Source organism: Schistocerca americana, chromosome 8 (genome assembly GCF_021461395.2).
Source record: "Schistocerca americana isolate TAMUIC-IGC-003095 chromosome 8, iqSchAmer2.1, whole genome shotgun sequence".
Lineage (NCBI taxonomy): Eukaryota > Metazoa > Arthropoda > Insecta > Orthoptera > Acrididae > Schistocerca > Schistocerca americana.
This window is the reverse complement of record NC_060126.1, coordinates 492,550,283-492,575,259: the sequence shown is the minus strand read 5'-3', so window position 1 is coordinate 492,575,259 and position 24,977 is coordinate 492,550,283. Positions and strand designations below refer to the sequence as shown.

Sequence of the window (24,977 nt, the reverse complement as noted above, 5' to 3'; positions counted from 1 at the left end):
AATAGTCTGTAGTATTACTACTCACAAGTAAATTACTACATAAATGATGACAAGCCAAGGGGTACAAGTGACATTTTCGGAAACATGAATTTTCGGAAACATGAGTTAAGTGCAGAAATGGGTTCCTAATATATGTAAAATTATGGTGGCCAAGAGGTACAAGTGTATCTCTGTCTGGTGCTGCAATCTGGCGGCAGAAAAATTAACTACTTGCAGAAATGGATGTATTGTTTGGTGGCCAAGGGGTATATGTGAAGTGGCAATAATGGTAGTGTGAGTGTGTGAATGCAGTGCTACTGTTTAGAAGTGAAGTTCATTGTTTCATTGCATATAAGTGATAAAACAAACTTCACTTACTGTCTTTCATTAATAAATACGAATATTAATATTATTTTTATTGTAAATTGGACATAAAATACGAGAGAGAACAGTAACTATGACATCTCCAGAAGGGGACTTTCCCCCTAAGGTAAGTCTTTCCGCTCCCGGGATTGGAATGACTCCTTACCCTCTCCCTTAAAACCCACATCCTTTCGTCTTTCCCTCTCCTTCCCTCTTTCCTGATGAAGCAACCTTGGTTTGTGAAAGCTTGAAATTTGTCTGTGTGTTTTTTATTGTCTCTATCAACATACCAACGCTTTCGTTTGGTAAGTTACAGCATCGTTGTTTTTAGATATATTCTTCCCACGTGGAATGTTTCCCTCTATTATATTCATATCATTAATTACATATTTAAAAATATATAAATATTTCCATAATGTTATGGACTTACATTGCACAGCAAACTTGTCAATTTCAATGAAAAGGTCCTTCTGATCTTCAAAGAGCATTGAAAGACCACGTTCATCAAATTTAGGTGCCATGAAAATTCTAACAGTTCCCAGTCGTGGAGCACCATTATTTTCAATCTAAAAAAATAATAGTTACTGTTTGAACCAAATGATTACATGCTAACCATGAAATAAATAGAGGACAATCCACTAACACTTACCAAAATTCTAGTGACAAATGGTAAATGCTGCAGATGAGTAAAACGAACAAACACTGATCCTCGTGGTGCAAAATCAATCCCTCTTGAGGTATCCACATCACTGCATTGCCAGAATGTGAATAATGTATTCCTTTCTGACTCTTTTGCTATGACTTCTACACCTGTTACACGAACTTTGTCAAAGCCAAGCTACATTTGAGAAAAGACAGAAAGAGTAATTCTGTTAGTCAAATTATGTCCCACAAAGCTCACATCAACAATTTTTTGTTCATAACTATTTGTAAAACTAATTCCTAGTGAACTATATAAAACAATATAATCTCATTCAAGGAAAAATAAGTTCTTGTCACTTTTGTTTTATTTATCTTATGGTACCATTGATTATCAATGTACTTGCTTTTATAGGTGAAATGATGAATTTTAATTCTTTAGAAGAAAAATGAAACTGAAAAAACACTGCAAAGTGAGACATGGGGAAAATAGGTTTAAATATCTCATAATGCCAAAGGAATGAGCATAGTTCGTATGGAAAGCATTTCAAAGCACATGCAAAAGTGTGTCCAGTGACTGCAGATTGTTTTGTTGCTTAATATGTATTACTCTATGTTCAGGAGCAGTTTTTTGTTTGTAACTTCAGTTTATGGTAATGTGCACCATATAACAAGATTGTCTTTTTACTGAGGGGGGAACTAATGCTCAGTTGAAAGTAGCATTTGTAAGCAGAGATTCCTCCCTGAGAGTGACTAACAACAGTGATTGACTATGCCAAGAAAACTGTTATATTATCTATATGTCATTAATAGTGACCCACAAATACTGTGGAACTGCCATGGAGAGGTCACCATGAAGGGGACTGAGTTTTTGAAACTATCTATATGGTGGTGTAGGTCAGGATCCCAGGTGTCACACTCTGCAGCTATTCACCCTGGTGGGACCATGTTCATGAGTAACAACAAAACAAAATTTCACAGTTTCTTGTGAATGACTACAGCCATGAAATTAGCAATGAATCCTAAGTGATGCCATAGCATTGAGGTTAAGTTATGCTGATGCAGATTGATAGGACTAAAATTACAATTTTTATTTAATTAAATGCTTTAAATAAAATTTGTTTCATTTATAATACTTAGTTGCATAATGTTAACCACTGTATTAACTTTTTTATTTTCTGTCTTTTTTGCTATGTTCCATTCTTCTTCTTCCATTTGGAATCTTTGTCTAAGTAATTTTAAATATCTTTGTTTATATGTTGTAAATGTTTGAAAATAATGTCCTATCAAATAAAAAATAAAAGACATAATAACCTATTCATATTGGCTGTGCAATGATGTCAAAAATTTATTTTTCAGTACAAGATATACATTTATTGGATGGTAATCATAACAAAATTCAAGGAAAATGAATAAAAGGAGTAACAATTGCAGTAACATGGACAAAAATATAAAATAACAAGAAGGAAGAAATTAAATCAAAGTAAATACATAAAAATATTTAAAGTCACATGGATGAAGATTCCAAATGAGAAAAGAATAAAATTGAGTAAGAAGATCAGAGCACATAAAAAGTTAATAACAATGATTAAAATGATACAGCGAAGGATTAGAAATGAAACAAATTGTATTTAAATCAATTAATTGAGAAAAAAGATTGCAGTGGTGCAGTAAATATATAAGAAAGAAGTAGAATGTTTTTGACGGGATTTGATCCCACAGCCCTCCAGCATACTAGCCGAAAACTTAACCATTACACCATTGCACCACTTAGAAATTTTTGGTAATGTCAAGGTTCTGTTCAGTCAAAAGAAATTATGAAAGTTTGTTTTGTCAATCACTCACAAAGGAGGACCCATCAGGGTGAAAGGCAGGGGAACAACAGGGTGGGGGGTGCGGGAGGGGGGGGGTCTTGACACCTGGGACGTTAATCATTACTGTGTAGGTGGTTTTAAAAAGTCAATCCCACCCATGGAGACCTTTCCTTGTCAGTTGTGTAATTTTAAAGCACCGACTGCTACTTTTAGTGATGCAAATCAGAAAGCCATACTTCAGTTAATGCAGAACAAACAACAAGAATATATACCGTGAAGTTACAGACACAGAAGAAAAAGAATTTCTTCTTACATAGAAGGTAATTTTTGTCATTATTATTATTATTATTATTATTATTATTATTATTGGTGTCATCATCTTTGGACATATACGTCCTGCACTTTCACAACATCTTTCTTACTCTGGTTTATAAATATTTGTCATCTAGAAACATCCCTAGCTGTGTCCAAGAAGGTCTAAAATGATACTGCAGTCACAGTTGCCACTGGTTATGCTCATTGTTAGTGTCATGTTGTCATAAAATTCAGGTAACTCAACTGAACGTATCAGAAGCAAGGATCTTGCTGCTTGAGGCTAGAAAGTTCATGGTGACTGAAGCAGAGGCAGCAAAAATAAGTTTTTTTTCCTTTTGATATAAATTGCTATCTGTAGTGTTCACAGTAGAAGGAAAAGCAATTTACATAGAAATGTTAAACAATTTCACAAAGGATAAACAGTTTTGTTTTGTTATCTGCCTCGGGGGGGGGGGGGGGGGGGGGGGCTGTAGGGGGAGGGGGGGGTTGTGGAATAACAAAACCTTAGTGACGGGGCACTACATTCAAAATGATGAAAAGATGAAAGAATTTGTCAAAAATTGTAGTATCATTATCCTAGAACAAGTATATGGGTAACAACCTTCTCACAAATCTGCCTGTGCAAAGTGTTTTAAGTTAGCCACTTATGGTTACTCAAAACTGGAGAAAATTTCAGTAATGCATATTACTGTGAGACTACACGCATGGTATCTGACATTAGAAAAGATTTGAAAGACGTCATATATGTTCTCATTGCCTTCCCGTAAATAACAGCTTAACATTTAATTGATTTCATGCTCAGTACTATACAGGTATAATAAATCACAAGAAGATAACACAATTTGTTTTTGGAACAAGATTGAAAGCCTGCACAGTCATATCAAGTAGGTATGAAAAATGAAAGAGGAGATTTGGACATTCTTACAACATGCAGTCAACATCAATCTTTCAAAAGTAGTCTGACACATATGTTTTAATCTTCTGGCAGATTTGAATGTGGCAAAAATAGGACAAATTAATTTTTTTTAATTTAAAAAAAAAAAAAAAAAAAAAAAAAAAGAGGTTGCTCACAGCGCCTTCAGTGGATTATCAAACTGCTGGAAAATAGGTTCAATAGCAGATCCTAAGCTGATGTTTCAGAACAAAAATGTACAATTAAAGAACCAGAGAGATCTCCCCCATTGATATGACAGTAACGATTTTTAAAAGCCCAGTAATGTAGCAGAAGATACCCAGTTTAGGAGAGATAAGGCTGAGATCACCCAGCATTCTAGATACACTTTAAGATGAGAAAAAAAGGATGGTACCACAGTGATAGCAGATAGCCTTCAATATCAAACAACATAGCTGAGAAATTTTCAGTGTGCACAAGAAACCATGTATCATCTTCCCCCTAAATTTTTCACAACTTAACAACATGCCTGATTCGAATGCTGATTTACAGTGCCAGAGATAATTAAAATACTTTGTTTGTGCCTTATAACTAAGTTTGTATATGTAACAACTTTGATGTTATTGGTATCAATTTAGCACATAAAATGATGATAATGTATAGTAATCTTTGCTACAACCCTTAAGCTATGAATAGGCTACATATGTTTTTAGTTACATTACATTACATTATATCTGTATTTACTAATGTGTGTATAAATTGTTAAATCTAAACTTCAGTGGGCCTTTGTGCAGTAATATAGCTTGCAGACTGTTAACCCTCAAGTGGGCATGCCTGTGTGTAAAGTGTGCCAACCACAAATAACATTGTCGTGCACAGTTCCATTGTTGTTTTACAATAGCAAGCCCCTACCTATTCCTGCATTATTGTTTCAGCCAGCACTGTGACAAGTTGTGTTGTCATAGGTTCACATGAGCTACAGTAATTTAAAATAAACTGCGAGTGTGTCATCTTAGTGCACAAAGTACGCTGCGCACCCAGTCATGTAAGTAATTTTTCCTTCACTTTTATTTTGTTCCTTTCTCATTGAATCAAAATATAACACGTAGCAAGCGGGTATATCACTGTGCAGGGCAAGATCAAAGCTGACAGACAATGAGCTTGGCTGGTTACTCAGTGAGGATCCAGAGTTCAACTCTGTACCAGACAACGAAAATAATGACGACTCTGAAGAAGACGACGACTCTGAAGAAGAAGAGGAATTTATCACACAAAGTGACCATGATTCAGATTCTGATCAAGTCTATGATTCAGAAGATGTCTGAATAACCACTCTCCACTGGTGGTATTGTTATTTGGGGGGGGGGGGGGGGGGGACAAAATGTGTAAATGGAATACAAAATGTTTTGATGTGACTTTGAAAACAAAAAGAAAAAATATTGTGAAAGTATCCCCTGGGTCTACACATGTTGCCAGTGGGGTCACAAGTGAAACAGAGGCTTTATGGACAATACATAGCCTGAAAATGATTGATGAAATTGTAAAATACATCAACATATACATTCAATCTACAGAAAGAATGTGGACAATGTTCCAGAGAAAGGTATGCTAAGGAAATTACAAGGTGTGAAATAATGGCATTGTTGGGATTGCTGTATCTTGTCAGGACTAAGAAAGCAAACCACACAAATGTCACTGAACTGTGGACAGCAGATGGCACTGGTATTGAGATTATGAGAGCTGTGATGAGCTACAGAAGATTTCTGTTCCTTTTATTATGTATCCATTTTGACGACAAGAGTACAAGGCAAGAAAGAAGAGTAACTTATAAACTTGCTGTAATAAGCAAATATTGGATGCCTTTGTGGTGAACTGCAAGAACGTTTATATGTAGGACAATTTCTTTATATGTAGGACAATTTCTGACAGTAGACAAAGAGTTGCAATCTTTCTGGGGCCCCTGTTCTTTCATTCAATATATTCCGAACAAACCTGGCAAAGTAAGGGTTAAAGATTTTTGTTTTAACAGAGGCTAAAACATTCTTCAATAGTAATATTGAAGTATATTGTGGAAAATAACCCAAAGGACTATACGATGTTTCTAATTCTCCCCGTGTTATAGTAGGAAGGCTAGTTACTCACACTGGTCTCAGGAAGGAACTTTACAATGGATAATTGGTACACCAACTATTCCTTAGCCAACTGCCTTTTGAAAAAGCAACTAATATGCATTGGCACATTGAGAAAATACAAACATGAGATCCCACAAGAATTTTTACCTGGGAAATGTATGGCTATCCGTGCCTCTTTATTTGGTTTTCACAATGATATGACACTAGTTTTGTATGTGCCGAAACAAAACAAGGCAGTTATATTACTTTCAACTATACACAATTTTGGAACCATTGACGAAGTTACAGGTAAACTAGAAATAGGTTTGGATTACGATATAACAAAGGGAGGAGTCGACACAGTCGATCAGCTGGGAGGTGCATATTCCATCACATGGGTGACAAGAAGATGGCCACTGGCTGTATTCTATGCTCTAATGGATGTAGCAGGAATCAATGCTCAAATAATTTTTCATGCAAATGAGGCAAACCCAAAAAAGAAGAGAAGAATTTTCTTGAAAAATTTAGCACTGTCTCTTATGAAGCCTCAACTAGTGGAAGGAGCTAATATTCCTTCACTTCCTGCTGACATTGCAACTTTCCTTGTGCACTACAAAGATCAACATGTTGAAAGATTTGAGAGGAGCCTACCACCAAGAAAAGAGGCTGGTGTGTGACATATGGGCAAGCAAGAAACACATCTCCTATCATAAGGCGTAGCTCATGCCATAGCTTTGTTTGCAAAGGACATGTAAAAACAGTGCATACATGTGAGAAGTGTAAAGCATTTCTCAAAAATGCGCAAGACAATTAACTGTGTAGGGGGAAGGAAATTTGTGATAACTGATACTTCTTCAATATATAAAGCCTTTGTCCCTTTATATTGCAATAAAAGAGTGTTTTTGTTCAGTATGTGCTTACAAAGTGTTGGAATAGATTGATTTGTCAGCTGCAGCAATAGAATGATATGAAAGTTTCTTATTTGTTTAATCAAATAGTAAATTAGCAATGTAATATAGTTTTTTGTCTTGCTGTTTAAATAAACTAAAATTAAACTGTGATTTAGCTCATACATTGCCCTTGCTAGCATAATGACAGCTTCTGACTACATGTGTATAAGTTGTGCCGTGCATCCGCTGATGTTATGAAAATCTGCTCAAGGGTTAAGGGTAAAAATTATTTTAAACATTATTTTCTATATGTCACATGTTAAAACTTTACAGCAGTTATTTAATGAGTGGAAATTAAATAAAGACAATAAAATGTAATTTCACATACGAATAACAAAATGAAAGAAATGATCTGGTATAAACTATTCTCCTCTCTTTATCATAAAGACGTAAAATTAAGGCATCATTGAGATCCCCGGAAGAACCATTGCAATACATAATGAGAAAATACAATGAGGCCACTTTGTGTGCTTACAACAGTCAGTGTATCTAGAGCTCTAAGGTTAAGGGTTCTGATAATGTATTATATGCATTTATGAGAGAGAAGCAAGATGGTACAGGCCACAGCAAACACTTTTGGGTGACATTATCCATATCCAATCATTGTCAGATTACAGACTTACAGATTTGCAGTTGAATGTCTCCCACAGAATTATTTTATGTTTGTGGAGAAGAGGCCAGTAGGCAGTAAACATTCAAAGGCAAACAGACAATGTCAACTAGGCCCTACAACCCAATGCCAGGATTAGTATCCTGGTTTAAGTCCCCAAAGACATTTGAAGAACACAGCACCTGCCAGAACTGGAGATATCACTGCAGCCTCTGGATTACGTATCTTCTGTCAGACTATGTATCATTTACTTTCAGAGATTGTCCAGCATGCATGACCTACTGTCAGATGCAATCCCCTGGCATTAAGGCACTGTATGGTTCAGTGAATATCATTTGTTGTCCACTGTGAGAATATCAAAAAAACAATAGCATAGCATCTTGCTCATGGATGAGTAGTGGGTTTGTAGGGAGTATGAACCTTGCCAAATGTTCATTCTCTAGGGCAATATTACAACCATGCAAATACCATGGGAAAGGTATGTTCAACTTTTTTTAGCATATATGGGCCTGGATTCCAGTTCACAACCGCCAATCATACAGGACCAGCCTGGTAGACAAATGCTTACAATGCGAGGACATTATGTGTGTAGAGGGACTAGCTCATTCCCTAGACCTGAAAGTGCATGGTCACCATAGGCAAAGAATTTCTGGCCTAGAGCTTGCTGCCACACAGCCTTATACACAGGGGGGGGGGGGGGGGGGGGGGAGGGGCGCAGGTTTTATTGTGCATTAAACAGAGTAACCCAAATGTCCACCAACAATTTAAAGTTCAAAACTTCATGGAATAATGTAGACAAGTGCACAAAATGACCAGCACGTGATACAAAAGCAATACTTAACATAACAATTGATTTTTAGCAAAGACAATGTTTTTTACAACAAATGCTCAAAATGTCAGCCATCGTTCATCAGCAACACCTGTTTGTCAAAGGACTATGTTATGAACAGCACTGTACAGCATATCAGTAGGTATGGTGAGAAATTGTCATCTAATATTGTCTTTTGGCTCTGCTAATGAGGTCAGATGATCACATCAGACTTGGGACTTCGACTATCCCACAAAGCAGTAATCACACAGATTGAGGTCTGAAGAGTTAGAAGGATGATTCAGCATGTGATCCTCACCATATGATGTGCACAAGAGCTCTTTGACATATGTAGCAACATGGCGTGTAGCACTACAATGCATAAAAGTCATACCTTTCAGCAAGTGTTTATCAGCCAGTCTAGGGATGATATGATTCTCTAATATATTGGTGTACCTTGCATCTTTCATGCTGACAATTTGAAAATCAGCACCCCACATTTCTTTAAGGAAGAAGGATCTGGCCATGACTGATGAGGTAAATCTGCGCACTACCATGACTTTCTCACCATGTATATGTTTCCACAACAGTTCTAGGATTTTTGGTAGCCCAAATTCGGAAGATGTAGGCATTTTCATGCAGCATCACTGATGTACTGCTGTCAAGCACCATCTGTTGGCCAGTTTTTGCACTCATTTTTGGTTTCAATAAAACTCCATGTCATTTCAGGCAAGTGTGCCAAGTTTTTCATCTCTGCCAACATTATTCTGCGAATTGGTGTATTTTCAAATGTTAACAGACTTCAGGGTCACAATGTATATTGCCATGCTGGGCATCACACTGAGTACTGACATTCTGAATGCCACTGGCAAAGGGCATAGCACAGTAAGAGCCACTCATGCCGCATGTCCCATTTTATAGCAAGGATGCATTATTGTAACATCTCATTTTTTGTGTGTAATTTGAAAACCGCTTGACTTAATGACATGAAAGTGTAAATATATAAGCCAGTGTTATTTAAAAAAAAGCTACACTTTATAAATGTAATGTACTATTACTAAAAGCAAAACATAATAAGTAGCTACAAATAATCTACAGCTTTAAGCATACCTGCTGAACTGTGTATCTTGGTAGAAGATTCTTATGTTCCAGGAAGATGCCATTCACAAATGCATGCCATCTGTAGAATATGGGATCCCTCATGGCTGTTGCAAAATCAGCAACAACACCAAAGCTTTCCTGTTATCAAAGTATGGAATTTAAAGACAATGCCATTTATTACAATATTATTGCACACATGAATCTAATATATGTTTTATTATATTAGCAGACATAGTCACAATAAGTTCATCGTAAGTATTGAAAGACAACATTCCAAGAACTTTTGTAATTGGAGACAGTGTCCTGGAGGGTTGTTCATTCATTCATAGTGTTATATAGATCCTGCCACGAAGAAGAACCTTCACGATGTTGGAATGAGTCAAGGTGTACATTAACAAAAGACAAGTAAATCATAGAACATTAATCCGTATACTGCAGTAACAATAAACAATCAGTACATCACTTAATACTGTTCATGTTTATTTCAGATTACTTTAAACAAGAAAATTAGAAGTAAAGGTGCTACTTTGAAGAAAGCTACTGCCTTCTCAGCTGCTGTTTGTCTCCAATTAGTAACTTAATATCCACTTGCTGAGAATGGTATTCTTTTAAACAAAACAGTCACTCCCCCCCCCCCCCCCCCTGTCAATACTGACTATTGTTTGTAGCACAGGGTGAGCCAAAATTATGCGGACAATGTCAGTTTTGTTTCCTTTTCTATTCCCAGTTGTTAGTGTCCAAGGCTGAGTCAAAAGTATGTGAACAATGTTAATTTTGCTCTGTTTTCTATGACAGGTTGTTAGTACCCATGGCTGAGTCAAAAGTATGTGAACAATCTTAATTTTGCTCTATTTTCTATGACAGGTTGTTAGTACCCATGGCTGAATCAAAATTATGTGAACATTCTTAATTTTGTTATGTTTTCTATTTCATGTTATTAGTACACACGATTGATAGACTCACACTGGAGCAGGGAAGAGTGACTGCAAGTGAAAAGGAACTTGTGCACTCAATGACAGAAGTGCATTGAAGCTTTGCAGAAAGATTTACAGACAGATTCCCACCTGTTCATTTAACAATTCATTGCATTTATCAAAAGCTTGTACCAACTGGATCAGTAGCAGACAATTATCAGGGAAATGCAAGACAACCTCGAACAGACAGAAGTGAAGTAAACATTGCTGTCGTGCAGGAAGCTATACTAAGAAGTCCATCAAAATTGATGAGACCTTGCAGTCTGGAAACAGGGATTCCATAGAGGACAGTGACCCATATTCCACCCAAGGACCTTAGTATGTGATCACATCACATACAAACCGTTCAAGGTTTGACTGCGCACCAGAAACTTGTATCTGTAGAACACTGTGACGTTCTGGCAGCCAGCCAGGTATTGTTAGGTAAGTGATTTTCAGTCACAAAACTACCTTTTATGCCAGTGGTCATGCTAATCATATTAACACAATGTACTGAAAATCCAGGTATCATTCATGAGTGAGAAGGTGCATCCCGAAGATAAATGTATGGCATGCTGGGACCACTACTGGTGTACTTTGCCCATTTTTCTTTACAAACCCAATGGTGAATGTACATAACTATCTGAAAATACTGAAAGAGTTTGCCATTGATAACATGCCCTACAACTTAGTTCCAACAGGATGGTGCACTGCCCCATTTTGCTAGTTCCGTCTATGCTTATTTTGATCAAACATTCCCAAATCGTTCAATTGGTCTTGACAAACTATTTTTATGGCCTCCCCCCCACCTCCCCCCCAGTTTCTGGATCTCACACCCCGTGACTTCTGGTTATGGGGTATAGTAAAGGAATGCATATACAGTATAAAAGTGAGAGACCTTGAAGAACTAAAGGACAGAATAAAAGGTGTGATATCTAATATTTCCTCAAAAATTATACTGTTGAACATTGACTTGAATGTGTTAATCATGCTGGTAGTCAGGTGAGAACATGCTTTCTCTCAAATAGTGTTCACATGATTTTCACTTATTCACTTATGCTGTATGTTATTACAAGGAGGAGTGGAATTAAAATCCTAAATATCTTTTTAAATTTTTTTATTGAACAAAAGTGTATCATTCTTTGACAGTCTCTGTGTCATAGATAATAATAATCTCCCTCTCATAAATAATAATAATAATAATAATAATAATTTGCTTTGTTTGTGTGTGCAGCCACTTGTGCATTGCCTGCTGCACCTCTTCATCAGAACGGTAGTATAGCGCACATGGCAGAGTATCAAAGGGCAGGTTATTGATGGTTGCAAGAGTTTCATGGGCTATGAGGCTGAACACTGTCATGTTGCAAAATGACACTTGCACTTAGAAGTCCATGTCGCTTTGGTCTCATTGCAGACTGAAGCTGACTTCTTAACACATTGAAATATGATGCACTGGTGATAGCATTTGCACCGTCCATGCAAGATAACACCTCATTTGTCCAGAAACACAGTTACCTCTCTTTGACTCAGGTTAATGGTAGTGTAACTATGTTTCATCTCCTGTAACAACTCTCATGAAGAAGATATTCAATTTCAGCTTCAAAGTGCCAAATAGTTCTTCACAGGTGTCAATGGGTGGCTCTTTCAGGTCTAAAGTGGTCCGCTGTGGCACCCATCTAGCAGACAGTTTGGTAAAGGTAAGCATTTCATGGCCACAGTGATGCACTGAGCCATGGCTAACGTTAGGATCTGTGGCTGTTTCATCACATGGCAATTTTCCATCACAATAGCTTCAACAGCTGCAGTAGACTTGGGGTGTCACAACACAGGGTTGTGACCTGGGCATTGAGCATCTGCCACAAAAGTCATACAATTTCTGAACTTCCCTCTTCACTCATACACTTGCATCAATATAATGGACATTCATATGCCAATGGATTTCAATAGGTTTTGCAGTTTCACTGCTCAGAATATATATGACAGAACACTGTCCTTCCTTGGTGCATGTTGGAAGTGGGGCAGCCATTCTGAACAGGTATTGTGTCCATGTTAGTTGTCTGTAATATGTTGCCACCTGTAAGGCATTCCTTACATTACTGCTAGCAGTACTGTGTACTTACAGAACAATGGCAAGAAACTTTGATTTTTTAATTAAACTTTTAATTTTCCATTTGACTCCCCCTCATACTTGCCATGCGGCTTTACAATGAACACTGTTACTAGGCGACATAACTAACACAACTTTTCAATTTTTGAGTCCAGATATTCTGATAATTTGTAGAAAGTGTGGTTAATGAGGTATATTTTTTATTTCCTTTTTGAAATGGTTGGGATTCCCAGTTTCTTGCTTTATGTTAGATGTGAAACTTTGCATCAGACTACATCACTCAACTCTGAACCATAGACAAGGAGGACACAATCTACATAAAAATTATTTTTGTGTCCTGTATTCTGATTGTGTGTATAATTGCTCAGCTGAAACAGATTTTTATTGTCAATAATAAGTAAGTGTACTAAGTGTACTGGGAATTCCAAAATCCTTTTAAAAAAGGCTTCTGCAAGATATACATTTATTTACAACAAGTGAAAATTACCAGAATAAACCAACACTCTTATCTTTAGGTCAACATAGTTTTGTTGCATGATATTTCAACTGTATGACTTGCAATTTTCTTCAGGTGTGGTCTTATACTAGTTCCAGTGTGGAACGAGTCTGATATGTATGTCTATGTTGTGCTAAGTGCTCTATCTGTGGTTCGTGCCACATCTTGAGCTCTACCCATGGTATGCATTGACCAGTAGCAACAACTGTAGTGCTTTCACCTGGCTACAGCAGTTCTGAATGCTGTGTGCATACTTTTGTGGTTATTATTCATTCCAACTGCCATCATTTAAGCCCTCCTGCGATCTAGGATGTTCTGTTACCATGGTATGCTGTGTCAGGCATTCTGTCCAATATTTGTGCCGACCAGGAGCAGCTGCAGTGTTATTTTCAGGCCAATGGTGTTCTGATTCCCACACAAGACTCAGCAGAAAGTCTTCAGACATTGGGTCTATTGTCTAAGGTACTATTTCACGTGTCTCCTTTATTACATGTACTAGGCTGTTTTCTCTAACTACACCTTCATACTTGTGTAGATGCAATCAAGGCAACATCAAGACTCCAGGGGACAAAAGTATAAAGATGTAGTAAGATACAACTGTCCAGTACGTATAATAAAAGATGTACTTGAAATAGTACCTCTGACAACAGACCCAACCCCAAGAATGTTCTGCCAAGTCTAGAGTGGCAATCTGGACACCATCAGCCTGAAAATAGTACTGCAGCCGCTCCTGGCAAACACAGCCCTTGGACGGAATGCCTGACACACCACACCACAGTAATGGAACTTCCTAGATCACAAGAGGGCTTAAATGGAAACAGTCAGAAGGTAAAATTACTAGTGCAACTTGGACATCATACAGCAAGATTAACAATGGATGATAACCACAAAGTATGTGCACAATGCTCAGAACTACTGCGGCTAGAAGAAAGCACCACAGTCACTACTATTGGTTGGCACATACAACGGATAGAGTGCATGATGCAGCGCAGACCGCAGGTAGAGTGCCTAGCACAACATAAACATGAATACTGGACTCCATCCACACTGGAATCAGTATCAGATATCTCAACTAGATTATCTATGGTGGTATTTTTTTATATAGTCAGGATCAGTACATTAGCAATGTAAATATTCATTTGAAGATACAGTACCAAATGTGCAACTTTTTGTATGTACAGCTTATATTTATGGTATAAGTGTAAATGTACAAAAATGACAATGTCCAACACGGTACAGTTATTATGAGCAAATAACAATTATTATTATTTAGGGATTGACTAATAATAAAAGTGATATACAAAAATAAGCTATGAAGATAATACACTCAATAGTGGCTTTCTGTCATGTCTAGATAACAATACTTCTGATACTACATCCATTGTTTAATGGTCTCGTACAGTTTTGGTCGGTGGCTGATTCTCATATGCAGATTTTTCTTCTTGCCAGAATTATTTGTTGTGTGCTAGATGCTGTTTGACAATGGTGTTATCCTCAGATGCTCCCTCTCTTTCTACACTTAATTTACAGTAAAGAGTGCCTGTGTTTTTACTTTGCTGTGTTACACTAATTCATGTTGCCTCTGCAAGATAGGGATAGTTTTATGATCAAAATGTTTTGTATCTCAATCCTGGACTTCAAGCCCTGTTGGATAACTTACAGTCTTTTGATACAATTACCTCACTCCTTAGTCTGACTTCATAATATAGCTCCAGCCAGTTTCTTTAACAGAAGAAATTGTCCACCACCAGTGATATTTTTTTATATTTGTATTTTCAAAACATATCTTGCTTTCTCTGACCAAACTGTATGATGTTAGTTTCTAAATGACATTATTAATGATGAGTTTTCATTTTGCCTTGTCTCTCTTTCATTTATTCCAAGCTAAATTTTTTTGCCACATATTCATTCATATGGAACTGTTATTGAAGTCATCTTTAATGTGTCAGCATACACTGTTATTCAAGAACTTTAAGAGTCTCATAATTTAATATCACATCTATATTGCTTTTCTGTATTTTTCATTTAATTTGCTTGCTGACAATTCATCATAGATACAACACTGGAAAATCACTTTCTTGCATTACTACTGTTTATGGTACATGCTTGTCTTTTTTGATTATAAATTTTTGTAATTGATATTTAGCTTTGGTAAGTCAAAATTATTTCTTAACTAGGTATGTCAAAGTTCAAGATTTCAAACATAAAATTCAATTACGTCATCAGTTCGTCTGTACAAAAGTCATTTTGTCTTTCCACCACTTTATTGGAGAATCCTTCTCTTCCATATCTGATTTCAGTGTATTTTATCTGTTAGTGATTCCTTCCATGGTTAACAGAGTTTTTCACCTACCCCACCTGCCTTTCAAATACTGCCACACTTTTCATACTCACACACACACACACACACACACACACACACACACACACACACAAAGTGACATATATCTTTCTTTTTTCTACACATGTTTCATGTAACTATTATTTAATGAGTCACTTGCCTTGGCAGCTCACAGTTACAACATAGAACATTACTCACCAGATGTCTCCCATCAGGATCGTGGCAATAGCCCATCAACACATGTCCAAAATTGTGAAGGTCACCATAGTAGTTTGGATTAAGAGAAAGTGCACTTGCTTCAAGCAGGTTACCAAGGATGTCAATGCCTTCAAATTCTGTCAACTGAACTATTTCATTTCTTGACTAAAATGAAAGATTAAAAAAAGAAGAAAAATAAATACTGATTACACAAAATGTTAATAGATTTAGCTTATCTGTTGTAATTGCTACAAAATTAACTAGTAGTACTGTCAGGATTAATGACTGAAATAATATGTTATCAATGTCTTGCTTAGACCTTGCTTAGACCTTAATCAGAAGCATATAGCTAAGGCAGAATATTCCAAATTTTTAGGTATGTCCATTGATGAGAGATTAAATTGGAAGAAACACATTGATGATCTGCTGAAACGTTTGAGTTCAGCTACTTATGCAATAAGGGTCATTGCAAATTTTGGTGATAAACATCTTAGTAAATTAGCTTACTACGCCTATTTTCACTCATTGCTTGCATATGGCATCATATTTTGGGGTAATTCATCACCGAGGAATAAAGTCTTTATTGCACAAAAGCGTGTAATCAGAATAATAGCTGGAGTCCACCCAAGATCATCCTGCAGACATTTATTTAAGGATCTAGGGATATTCACAGTAGCTTCTCAGTATATATACTCCCTTATGAAATTTGCTATTAACAACCAAACCCAATTCAAAAGTAATAGCAGTGTGCATAACTACAATACTAGGAGAAAGGATGATCTTCACTATTCAAGATTAAATCCAACTTTGGCACAGAAAGGGGTGAATTATACTGCCACTAAAGTCTTTGGTCACTTACCAAATAGTATCAAAAGTCTGACAGATAAGCAACCAGTATTTAAGAAGAAATTAAAAGAATTTCTAAATGACAACTCCATCTACTCCATACAGGAATTTTTAGATATAAATTAAGAAAAAAAGAGAAAAAACAAAACAAAAATATTAGAAAAAGAAAAAAAAAAAGAAAAAGAAAAAGAAAAAATAAAGAAAAACAAAAAAACGCAAAAAAATAAAGTTGTTATATTAACTTAAGTATGTTTTTAAATTAACCTAATTATGTCATGTATTGTAAAATTCGACTCGTTCCACATCATTACGAAATATCGTATTCATGATCCATGGAACTAGTATTAATTAATCTAATCTAATCTTGATAACATGTGAAGACAATAAAAAACAAATAATTAAAAATGGAGATACCATTTTGTATTATGGTAAAATGTTTTTAACTAAGATAAAATATTGAAACAAATTTTTTTTAAATTGCCACAGATATTACAAACAAATATTGTTTATCAGAATGAGATTTTCACTCTACAGCGGAGTGGTCTCGGTCGGGCACACAGTTTTAATCTGCCAGGAAGTTTTGTTAAATATTGTTTATATTCTTCCACTTTATTATAGGATTGTCTTTTCTCAGTAATCAAATCTTTTCTCAGTAATCAAATCTCCTGTGCCTTATCTTTATCTTTCCAGTCTCCCACCATCTCCCAAAGTCCCACCGTACGGCCACAGAGGAGCATTCCTCTCGTAACTCAGTACCAGTTAGGACTGGAGCAACTGAATTACATTCTCCGCCAGGGTTTTGATTACCTCTCGTTGTGCTCTGAAATGAAAAATGTCCTGCCGACTATCCTTCCCACCCCTCCCATAGTGGTATTCCACCGTCCGCTGAACTTACTCAATATACTCATCCATCCTTATACAACCCCTGCTTCCAATTCCTTACCTCATGGCTCATACCCCTGCAATAGAACTAGATGCAAGAGCTGTCCCATCCATCCTCCCACCACCACCTCTCCCATCAAAGACAGGGCTACCTGTGAAACCAGTCATGTGGTCTACAAGCTAAGCTGCAACCACTGTGTTGCATTGTATGTGGGCATGACAACCAACAAGCTGTCTGTCCACATGAATGGCCACTGACAAACTGTGACTGAGAAGAAAGTGGACAACCCTGTTGCTGAACACGCTGCCAGACATGATAGCCTTCATTTTAATTACTGCTTCACAGCCTGAGCCATATAGATCCTTCCCACCAGCACCAGCTTTTCTGAATTGTGTAGGTGGGAAATTTCCCTGCAATACATCCTAGTTTCCCATAACACTCCTGGCCTCAACCTTCATTAGTCACTGTCGTCACCCATCCAGCCCCTTCCCTGTTCCCATTCTACCACCACACCCAGTCTTTTTATTTCTCTCCTTTTCCACTACTTCCACCCCCCCCCCCCCCCCACCACTCCCTTGTCCTCTGCCTAACCTGCAGCCCTTCACTGGCCACCACCCCCACCATACTATTCCTCCCCATCACCACACAGTCCCCATTCTCATCATGCACTGGTCTTGCTGTTCGCAATGTGGTTTCAGTTGCCTGAGACTGCAGTCGTGTGTGTGAGTTGCATTTGTGTGTGTGTGTGTGTGTGTGTGTGTGTGGTCATGCGTGTGCATATGTGAGTCTATTGTTGATGAAGGCCTTAATGGCTGAAAGCTTTAATTGTGTGAGTCTTTTTGTTGTGCCTATCTGCAGCTCAGCATCTCTGCTATATGGTAAGTAGCAACTTTCCTTCTCTTTTCAGTAAAAGACACATGTGTGTGTGTGTGTGTGTGTGTGTGTGTGTGTGTGAGTGTGAGAGAGAGAGAGAGAGAGAGAGAGAGAGAGAGAGAGAGAGAGACACAGAGAGAGAGAGAGAGAGAGAGAGAGAGAGAGAGAGAGAGAGAGATAGAGATAGAGAGATGGAGGAGCGAGTACAGGTGGATGAAAAATCAATTTACTGGCTTGAAAAGTGATAGTGGATGCACAGTAAAAGAGAAGAGACAAATATATCTCTCTCCTTCTGTGCCAGATGTTTCTGAACAAGTGATTAGAGGAGATAAAACACTGTTAATTGAAAAAAAGCTATTTAGCAAAATCATTAAGGATACTTGTCTAATGTGAATTGCAAGGAGAGATGAAACTAAAGACAGATCTTTCACTATATTGTACTGCCCTCCCTTTTCCTATCTGCCCCTGTTTTGTGATACTGGGTGACATGACATAGGACTCAAATCCAGGATGATAGAGTTTGAAATCTCCATCTGGCCAACCAGACTTGGGTTCTCTACGGTATTTGGGTAAGTGACTGAAGGCATATTATGCAATTGTTGCTTTGAAAAGGACAATGCTGACACCCTTCGACAATCCGAATTTGTCCTTTATCTCTAATGACTTATCACTGTCATGACGTTGAACAATAATCTTAATTCTATCCTTTTTGTGATGCATTTATTTCAATTACTCAATTACATCTTGTCCACTCTATAAAAAGATACACTTATTCTGAGTTTGAATAATTTTCTACCTATTATTAGCTCTTCTTTTCAAACTGTCTCATTTTTTGCTGGTTGAGTCTTACAGAATATCAGCTTTTCTTCTTTTCATTAATATCATTACATTCTTGCTAAACTCTGTCATATATTCTGTTTCTTTACCTCTGTTTATTCTTTGGTATTACTCTCTAGGAATTTTTAGTATGAATACTTAAGCCTGAAACTAATACATGTGAACAGCGGATTCAAATACAACATTCTGTTAGCGTGTTACATCCATAAATTTTACCAAGTGGTGTGGTGCAGTGGTTAGCACACAGGACTTGCATTCAGGAGGGTGACAGTTGAAACCCATGTCTGGCCATCCAGATTTAGGTTTTCTGTGATTTCCCTAAATTGCTTGAGGCAAATGCCAGGATGGTTTGTTTAAAAGGGTACAGTTGATATCCCTCCCCACCCTTGACACAATCTAAGCTTGTGGTTTGGCTCTCACGACCTTCATGTCGATGAGACATTAAACCCAATCTCCCTTCCTTGTTTTTCTATACATTTCATTTTTCAGTTTTCATAAACACAAAATTCTATCATATATGAATATATGGTGTCTGTTCTTTTGGACATGTCCGAAAGAACAGACACCATGCATTTATATATAACTGATTCGCCTTCATGGAAAATAAATCCACCACCTTCAGTGCATATGCACAGTTACATCCAATCTCCTGTGGTAATCTCAAAGTAGCAAGCATGGATCACATGGAAAGGTATTTTGGATAGGTGGCACTATGTGGGAATGCGGGTAGGCTAAGAGGTGTGGTATGATAGTCTGCGCAGCTCTGATAAACACTGTGTCCGGGTGACACAGTGGTTAAGGCAACTGGTTAGTAAGGAAGAGATCCAGTGTTCAAAGCCCTGTCGAGCACAAATTTTCACTCATTATGCATAAAGTCATGATGCAGCTGATATCAATAGTCCCTTCCCTTCCATTTCTCCCCCCTCCACTTTCAATTTACATAAAATTCTGTTTTTATATGAAACTGTATGATGCTCTGACCCTTCCACTACGCTCATGCACTATTGGATGCAATCAACCATAAAAGAAAATTTGTAGGGTACATCCAAACACAAAAATTCAATTATGTAATAATAGAAAAATTCTTGTCTTCTGGCCAGAGGGTAGTATTCTGAGAAAATAATGCAAAATGTTTTGATATTCACTAGTTTTTAAAATGGGGATTACTTTGTCAAACAAAATAGGGTAAAGGGTCGGACTCTTTTGAAATTTCATAAATCCGTTAACTTTCATAAGCATCCTTCAGTTTTCTGCTGACTGGAAAGAAGACGTTGAGTTCATCTTCATTCAGTACCAATTCTACTTTTACACTCCATGGTTAACTTCCAGTTCATTCTACCTTGAGCTGTGGTCCTGAATGACTTTCCTGTGTTGACATTTAAAATGCTTGCACATATTTTGCTCTCCCTCTTCTGCATATGCTCTAGTACCACTATTCTGAAAGTCTGAGATTTTTTCCTCCCTGTGACACTAACAGAACCTTATATCTCAGCAAGAAGACGGTGATCTTGACTAACTGTAACTACAGGCTACTCACAGTTTTTCCTGTATACACATATCAATATTTTTCGAGAGCAGGTATATGTCATGCAAAAACACAGTTTTATCTTCTTCTTACTAATCATGTTTTGACATTTTTGTAGTGTCATCAATGGGCACACTAGTGATTCTGTTGAATTATTGTATGCTACAGGGACACATTACAGAGTTAAAGTTTGCATAAAAATGCAGTACAAATTTCAATTTTCCATTTGTAGAGGATGCTACATAATATCTTGGCTAAGTTGGATTCCTCCAATGTCAGAGGTAAAATGAGGAACACAATATGCTGTCAGGATATCCTGGTAAATTACAACTCTGTAATGTGCCTACTCTACCATAAAGTAATGCAATAGATGCCACAATAATGCATAACATATTTGGATGTGAAGAAAAACAGTGTATTTTTTGCATAAGACAGAAAGTATATTCAAAAATATTACTACAAATTTTTTAACTATCTTTATTTGGATGAAGTTTCCTTATGAGCTGATGTACATATCTTTCTGATAATCTTCTGCATCTACATCTACACTCTGCAAACCACAATGAGATGCATGGCAGAGGGTACATCCCATTGTACCATTATTAGGGTTTCTTCCTGTTCCATTCACATATGGAGAGCAGGAAGAAATTAGTTTGAATGCCTCTGTGCATGCAGTAATTATTATCCTCACAATTCCTATGAGAGCAACATGTAGGGGGTTGCAGTATATGCATAGAGTAATCATATAAAGCCAGTTCTTGAAACTTTGTTAACAGACTTTTTCAGATAGTTTATACCTATCTTCAAGAGTCTTCCAGTTCAGTTCCTTCAGTATTTCTGTGACACTGTCCCCTGGATTAAACAAAAATGTGAGCATTTGTGCTGCCCTTCTCTGTATATATTCAATATCCCCTGTTAGTCCTATCTGATACGGATCTCACACACTTGAGCAATATTTTAGAATCAGTTGCATGAATGATTTGTAAGCACTGAGAAGGTAATTCTGTTCAAGATACCTCATTATGTTTGAGCTCAGAATATGTTCCAAGATTTTACAACAAATTGATGTCAAGGATATTGGACAGCAGTCTTGTGGATCACTTCTACTATCCTTCTTGTAGACAGGTGTGAATTGTGCCTTTTTCCAAGAACTGGGCCCCATTTTTTGTTTGAGGGTTCTTTGGTAGATTATAGTTAGCAGAGGGGCTAACTCAGCCAAAAATTCAGTACAGGATCCGACAGGGATTCTGTCAGAGTCAGGAGCTTTGTTCAATTTTAACAATTTCAGCTGTTTCTCAATACCAGTGACAGTAATACTTATTTTATTCATGTTTTCAGTGGTACAAGGATTAAATTGGGGCAATTCTCCTCAGTTTTCCTTTGTAAAGGAACATTTGAAAATGGAGTTAAGCATTTCAGCTTTTGCTTTTCTATCCTCTTTTTCAATTCCTACCTCATTCACTAGGGACTGGACACTAACTTTGGTGCTAATAATGGCCTTTACATATGACCTCAATTTCTTTGGGTTCTGTGAAAGATCACTTGACAATATTTTGCTATGGTAGTCACTGAAGGCATCAGGCATTGATCTTTTGACAACCAAACCCATTTCATTCAGCATCTCTCTATCTATAGCCCCATGCTTTGTTTTACACCTATTATGCAGTAATCTCTGCTTGCTTAGAAATTTTCTTAGCGTGACTGTTCACCATGGAGGGTCCCTCCCATTATGAACTTCCTACTGGTTACATATCTTTCCAGTGCATGGTCAAATATTCTTTTAAATGTGAGCCAAAGTTCCTGTATATGCTCCTGGACTGTGCTGAAAGTTTCATGTTCCTCATTGAGATTTGACACTACTGATTTTTTATGTAGTTTACTGCTCATGTATATCTCTCTGCTTGGGTCATCACTGTTGCCACAACTGCCCTTCATAGTCACTGATACCAGTTTTGATGCGGACATCCTCAAAGACGTGAGGTCTATTTGTTGCCATTAGATCCAATCCATTCCATTATGAGAGAGGTTCTATCTGTTCTAGGTAATTTTCAGAGAAGGTATTTATTAAAGTTTCACAGAATGTCTTATCAGCCAACCACTAACAAAACTGTAATTTTCCCAATTAATTGTTGGATGATTTAAGTCTCCATTGATAATTACAGTATGAGTGGGGAACTTATGTACAAATGAACTGAGGTTCTCTCTAAAGCTTTCAGTTGCATCAGGAGATGAGTCTGGTGGCCTATAGAAGGATCCAATAATCATTTTATGACTAACACTGATATTGAGTCTTGCCCAAACAATCTCACATGCAGCTTCAATTTCTGTCTCAGTGGATTTGAATTTCGTGTCTACTGCAACAAATACACCACCTCCATTTTCCATTTGCCTATTCTTTTGATATACACTTAAATTTTCCTCAAAAATGTCACTACTATAAATTTCACTTTTCAACAGCTTTCTGTACCTAGCATTATGTGAGCTTCACTGCTTTTCATTAACACTTCAAACTCTGGCACTTTTCTGTGAGTGCTTCAGCAGTTTACAATTAGGATTTTAATACTCTCACCTGTTGGAGGCGTGTCTTTCGATCTTACACTTATACTTCGGAGTTTCCTACAACTATCATTATCCACATTGGATGGAGAGTTGCCTAATCTAAAAAAGCCTTCTGTGCAACCCACACACAGCTATTTGAGTAGCAGCCTCTGATATATAGTGCACACCTGACCAATTTGGGGCAGCCCTCCAGTTGTCAACCCTATGGAACAAGTCCAGGAAGTTGCAGCTTAGCTTGTCACAGAACCTCTGGTTCAGTCCTTCCACTTGACTCAGAACCAAAGGGCCATGACCAGTTCTGGGAACAATGCTGAAATTGTGAGCTTTGTTGAAACTCTATGCTCAAGGCTGGCTTTCTCAACCTTCTCAGACAGTCAGTGTTACAACCCAAGAATGACCTCGGAACCCAGATGACAGGCATAATTTGTTCCAATGTGTACTACAATCTGCAGTTGGTTGCACCCTGTTCCCTCAATGGCTGTCTGAATAGCCTCTTCAACAAGCTGAAGTGAGGCCTCCAGGCATACATACTGGTGTCCTTTCGAGATTCTTGCTGCTATTACCCTAAAGGGTGCCTGCATTTGCTGTAAGTTCTAACTGATGATGATTAGTAGATCCCTAACTTTTGTGTTTGCCTCCTCCTGATGCCTGCCAAAACAGGTTTCCCAAAAGATGTGAAGTGAATCTCACTAGCCCAGTTTCAGTGAAAGACAGCACATCAAACTTCTTGGTTAGGGGGATCGGTACAACACCCTGAGACCTCACTGGCCCCTGTCCACTGGTCCCTATCCACACTGTAGAAGACATCTGTATGTATCATTGACAAGTTGATCAACTCCAAGAGTTTTCTACCGTCAATCTTGACAGAATGTACTTTGTTTTCCTCAGGTGTATTGAAAATGAACCTGAGAGAGAGAGAGAGGGAGAGAGAGAGAGAGAGAGAGAGAGAGAGAGAGAGAGTGTTTGTATACTTAAAATGGAAAACAGTTATAGCTCAGAAGCTAGTGACATTGTTTCCTTACACTTGTCTATATAACAAGCATCAGTCAGCTACAGATGGCGGTTGCCTTATCCCTTGTTTGATAATCATTTTGATCCTAGAATTTCCATAATTTTAATACTTACATTTATAATAGCTCCACTGTGGATGGCCTCGTACAGCCGGTCACGCCACCTTTCCATGTCCTGGATGTCAACTTTAAGTCGCTGGAGTACTCGATTTACATCCTGCATGAAGAATTGAAACTCTTGATATCTTTATCCAGCCACATAAATTTAGATATATATCTGAATTGAAAATAATATTTAGTCAGCTCCTCACAAATGTTGCTCATGCTGTTATGGAAGAATTACGTTCTTCACATAACTGTTTTGCAAACACCTCTATAACATTAACTGATATTGGCTGAATGAAACTGTATAATGGACAAGGTGTGGGGGAGCAAACAGCTATAGATAATTTAATGTGTACATGAATAATATTAAAATAAAAATGACTACTTGTAGTTTAATAATAGATTTAATTATGTTTAAGATCACAGGGTAATACAACAAGTAAAAGCATTACAGTTTTAAATATGCTGAATGTTGTTCATCACAGGATGCCGAAAGTTATTAATTTTACAATATTTATTCATATAAAATTTAAAAACCTTATAACTTGTGATTTCTGAACTTTCCCTAGTGTGACTGGCAGATGATATATTGGTGTGTGTCCTGTGAGTTGACAGTCGCATTATTCTGTTCAGTATTTTGGAAGATGACATCAACCTTGTCA

General features: G+C 37.3%; 1 protein-coding gene across 1 annotated transcript in view; it reads right to left on the bottom strand.

Annotated features, from left to right (window-relative positions):
* Positions 1-24,977, bottom strand: part of LOC124545234 (phenoloxidase 2-like) — a 63,654-nt gene that overhangs the window by 8,336 nt on the left and 30,341 nt on the right. The window contains exons 7-11 of the mRNA XM_047124105.1: positions 24,326-24,427; positions 15,678-15,842; positions 9,592-9,720; positions 992-1,180; positions 773-908 (exon numbers count right to left, since the gene is read on the bottom strand). Of these exons, the coding sequence (XP_046980061.1) occupies positions 773-908; positions 992-1,180; positions 9,592-9,720; positions 15,678-15,842; positions 24,326-24,427 (721 nt within the window). The remainder of the gene's footprint in view (positions 1-772; positions 909-991; positions 1,181-9,591; positions 9,721-15,677; positions 15,843-24,325; positions 24,428-24,977) is intronic.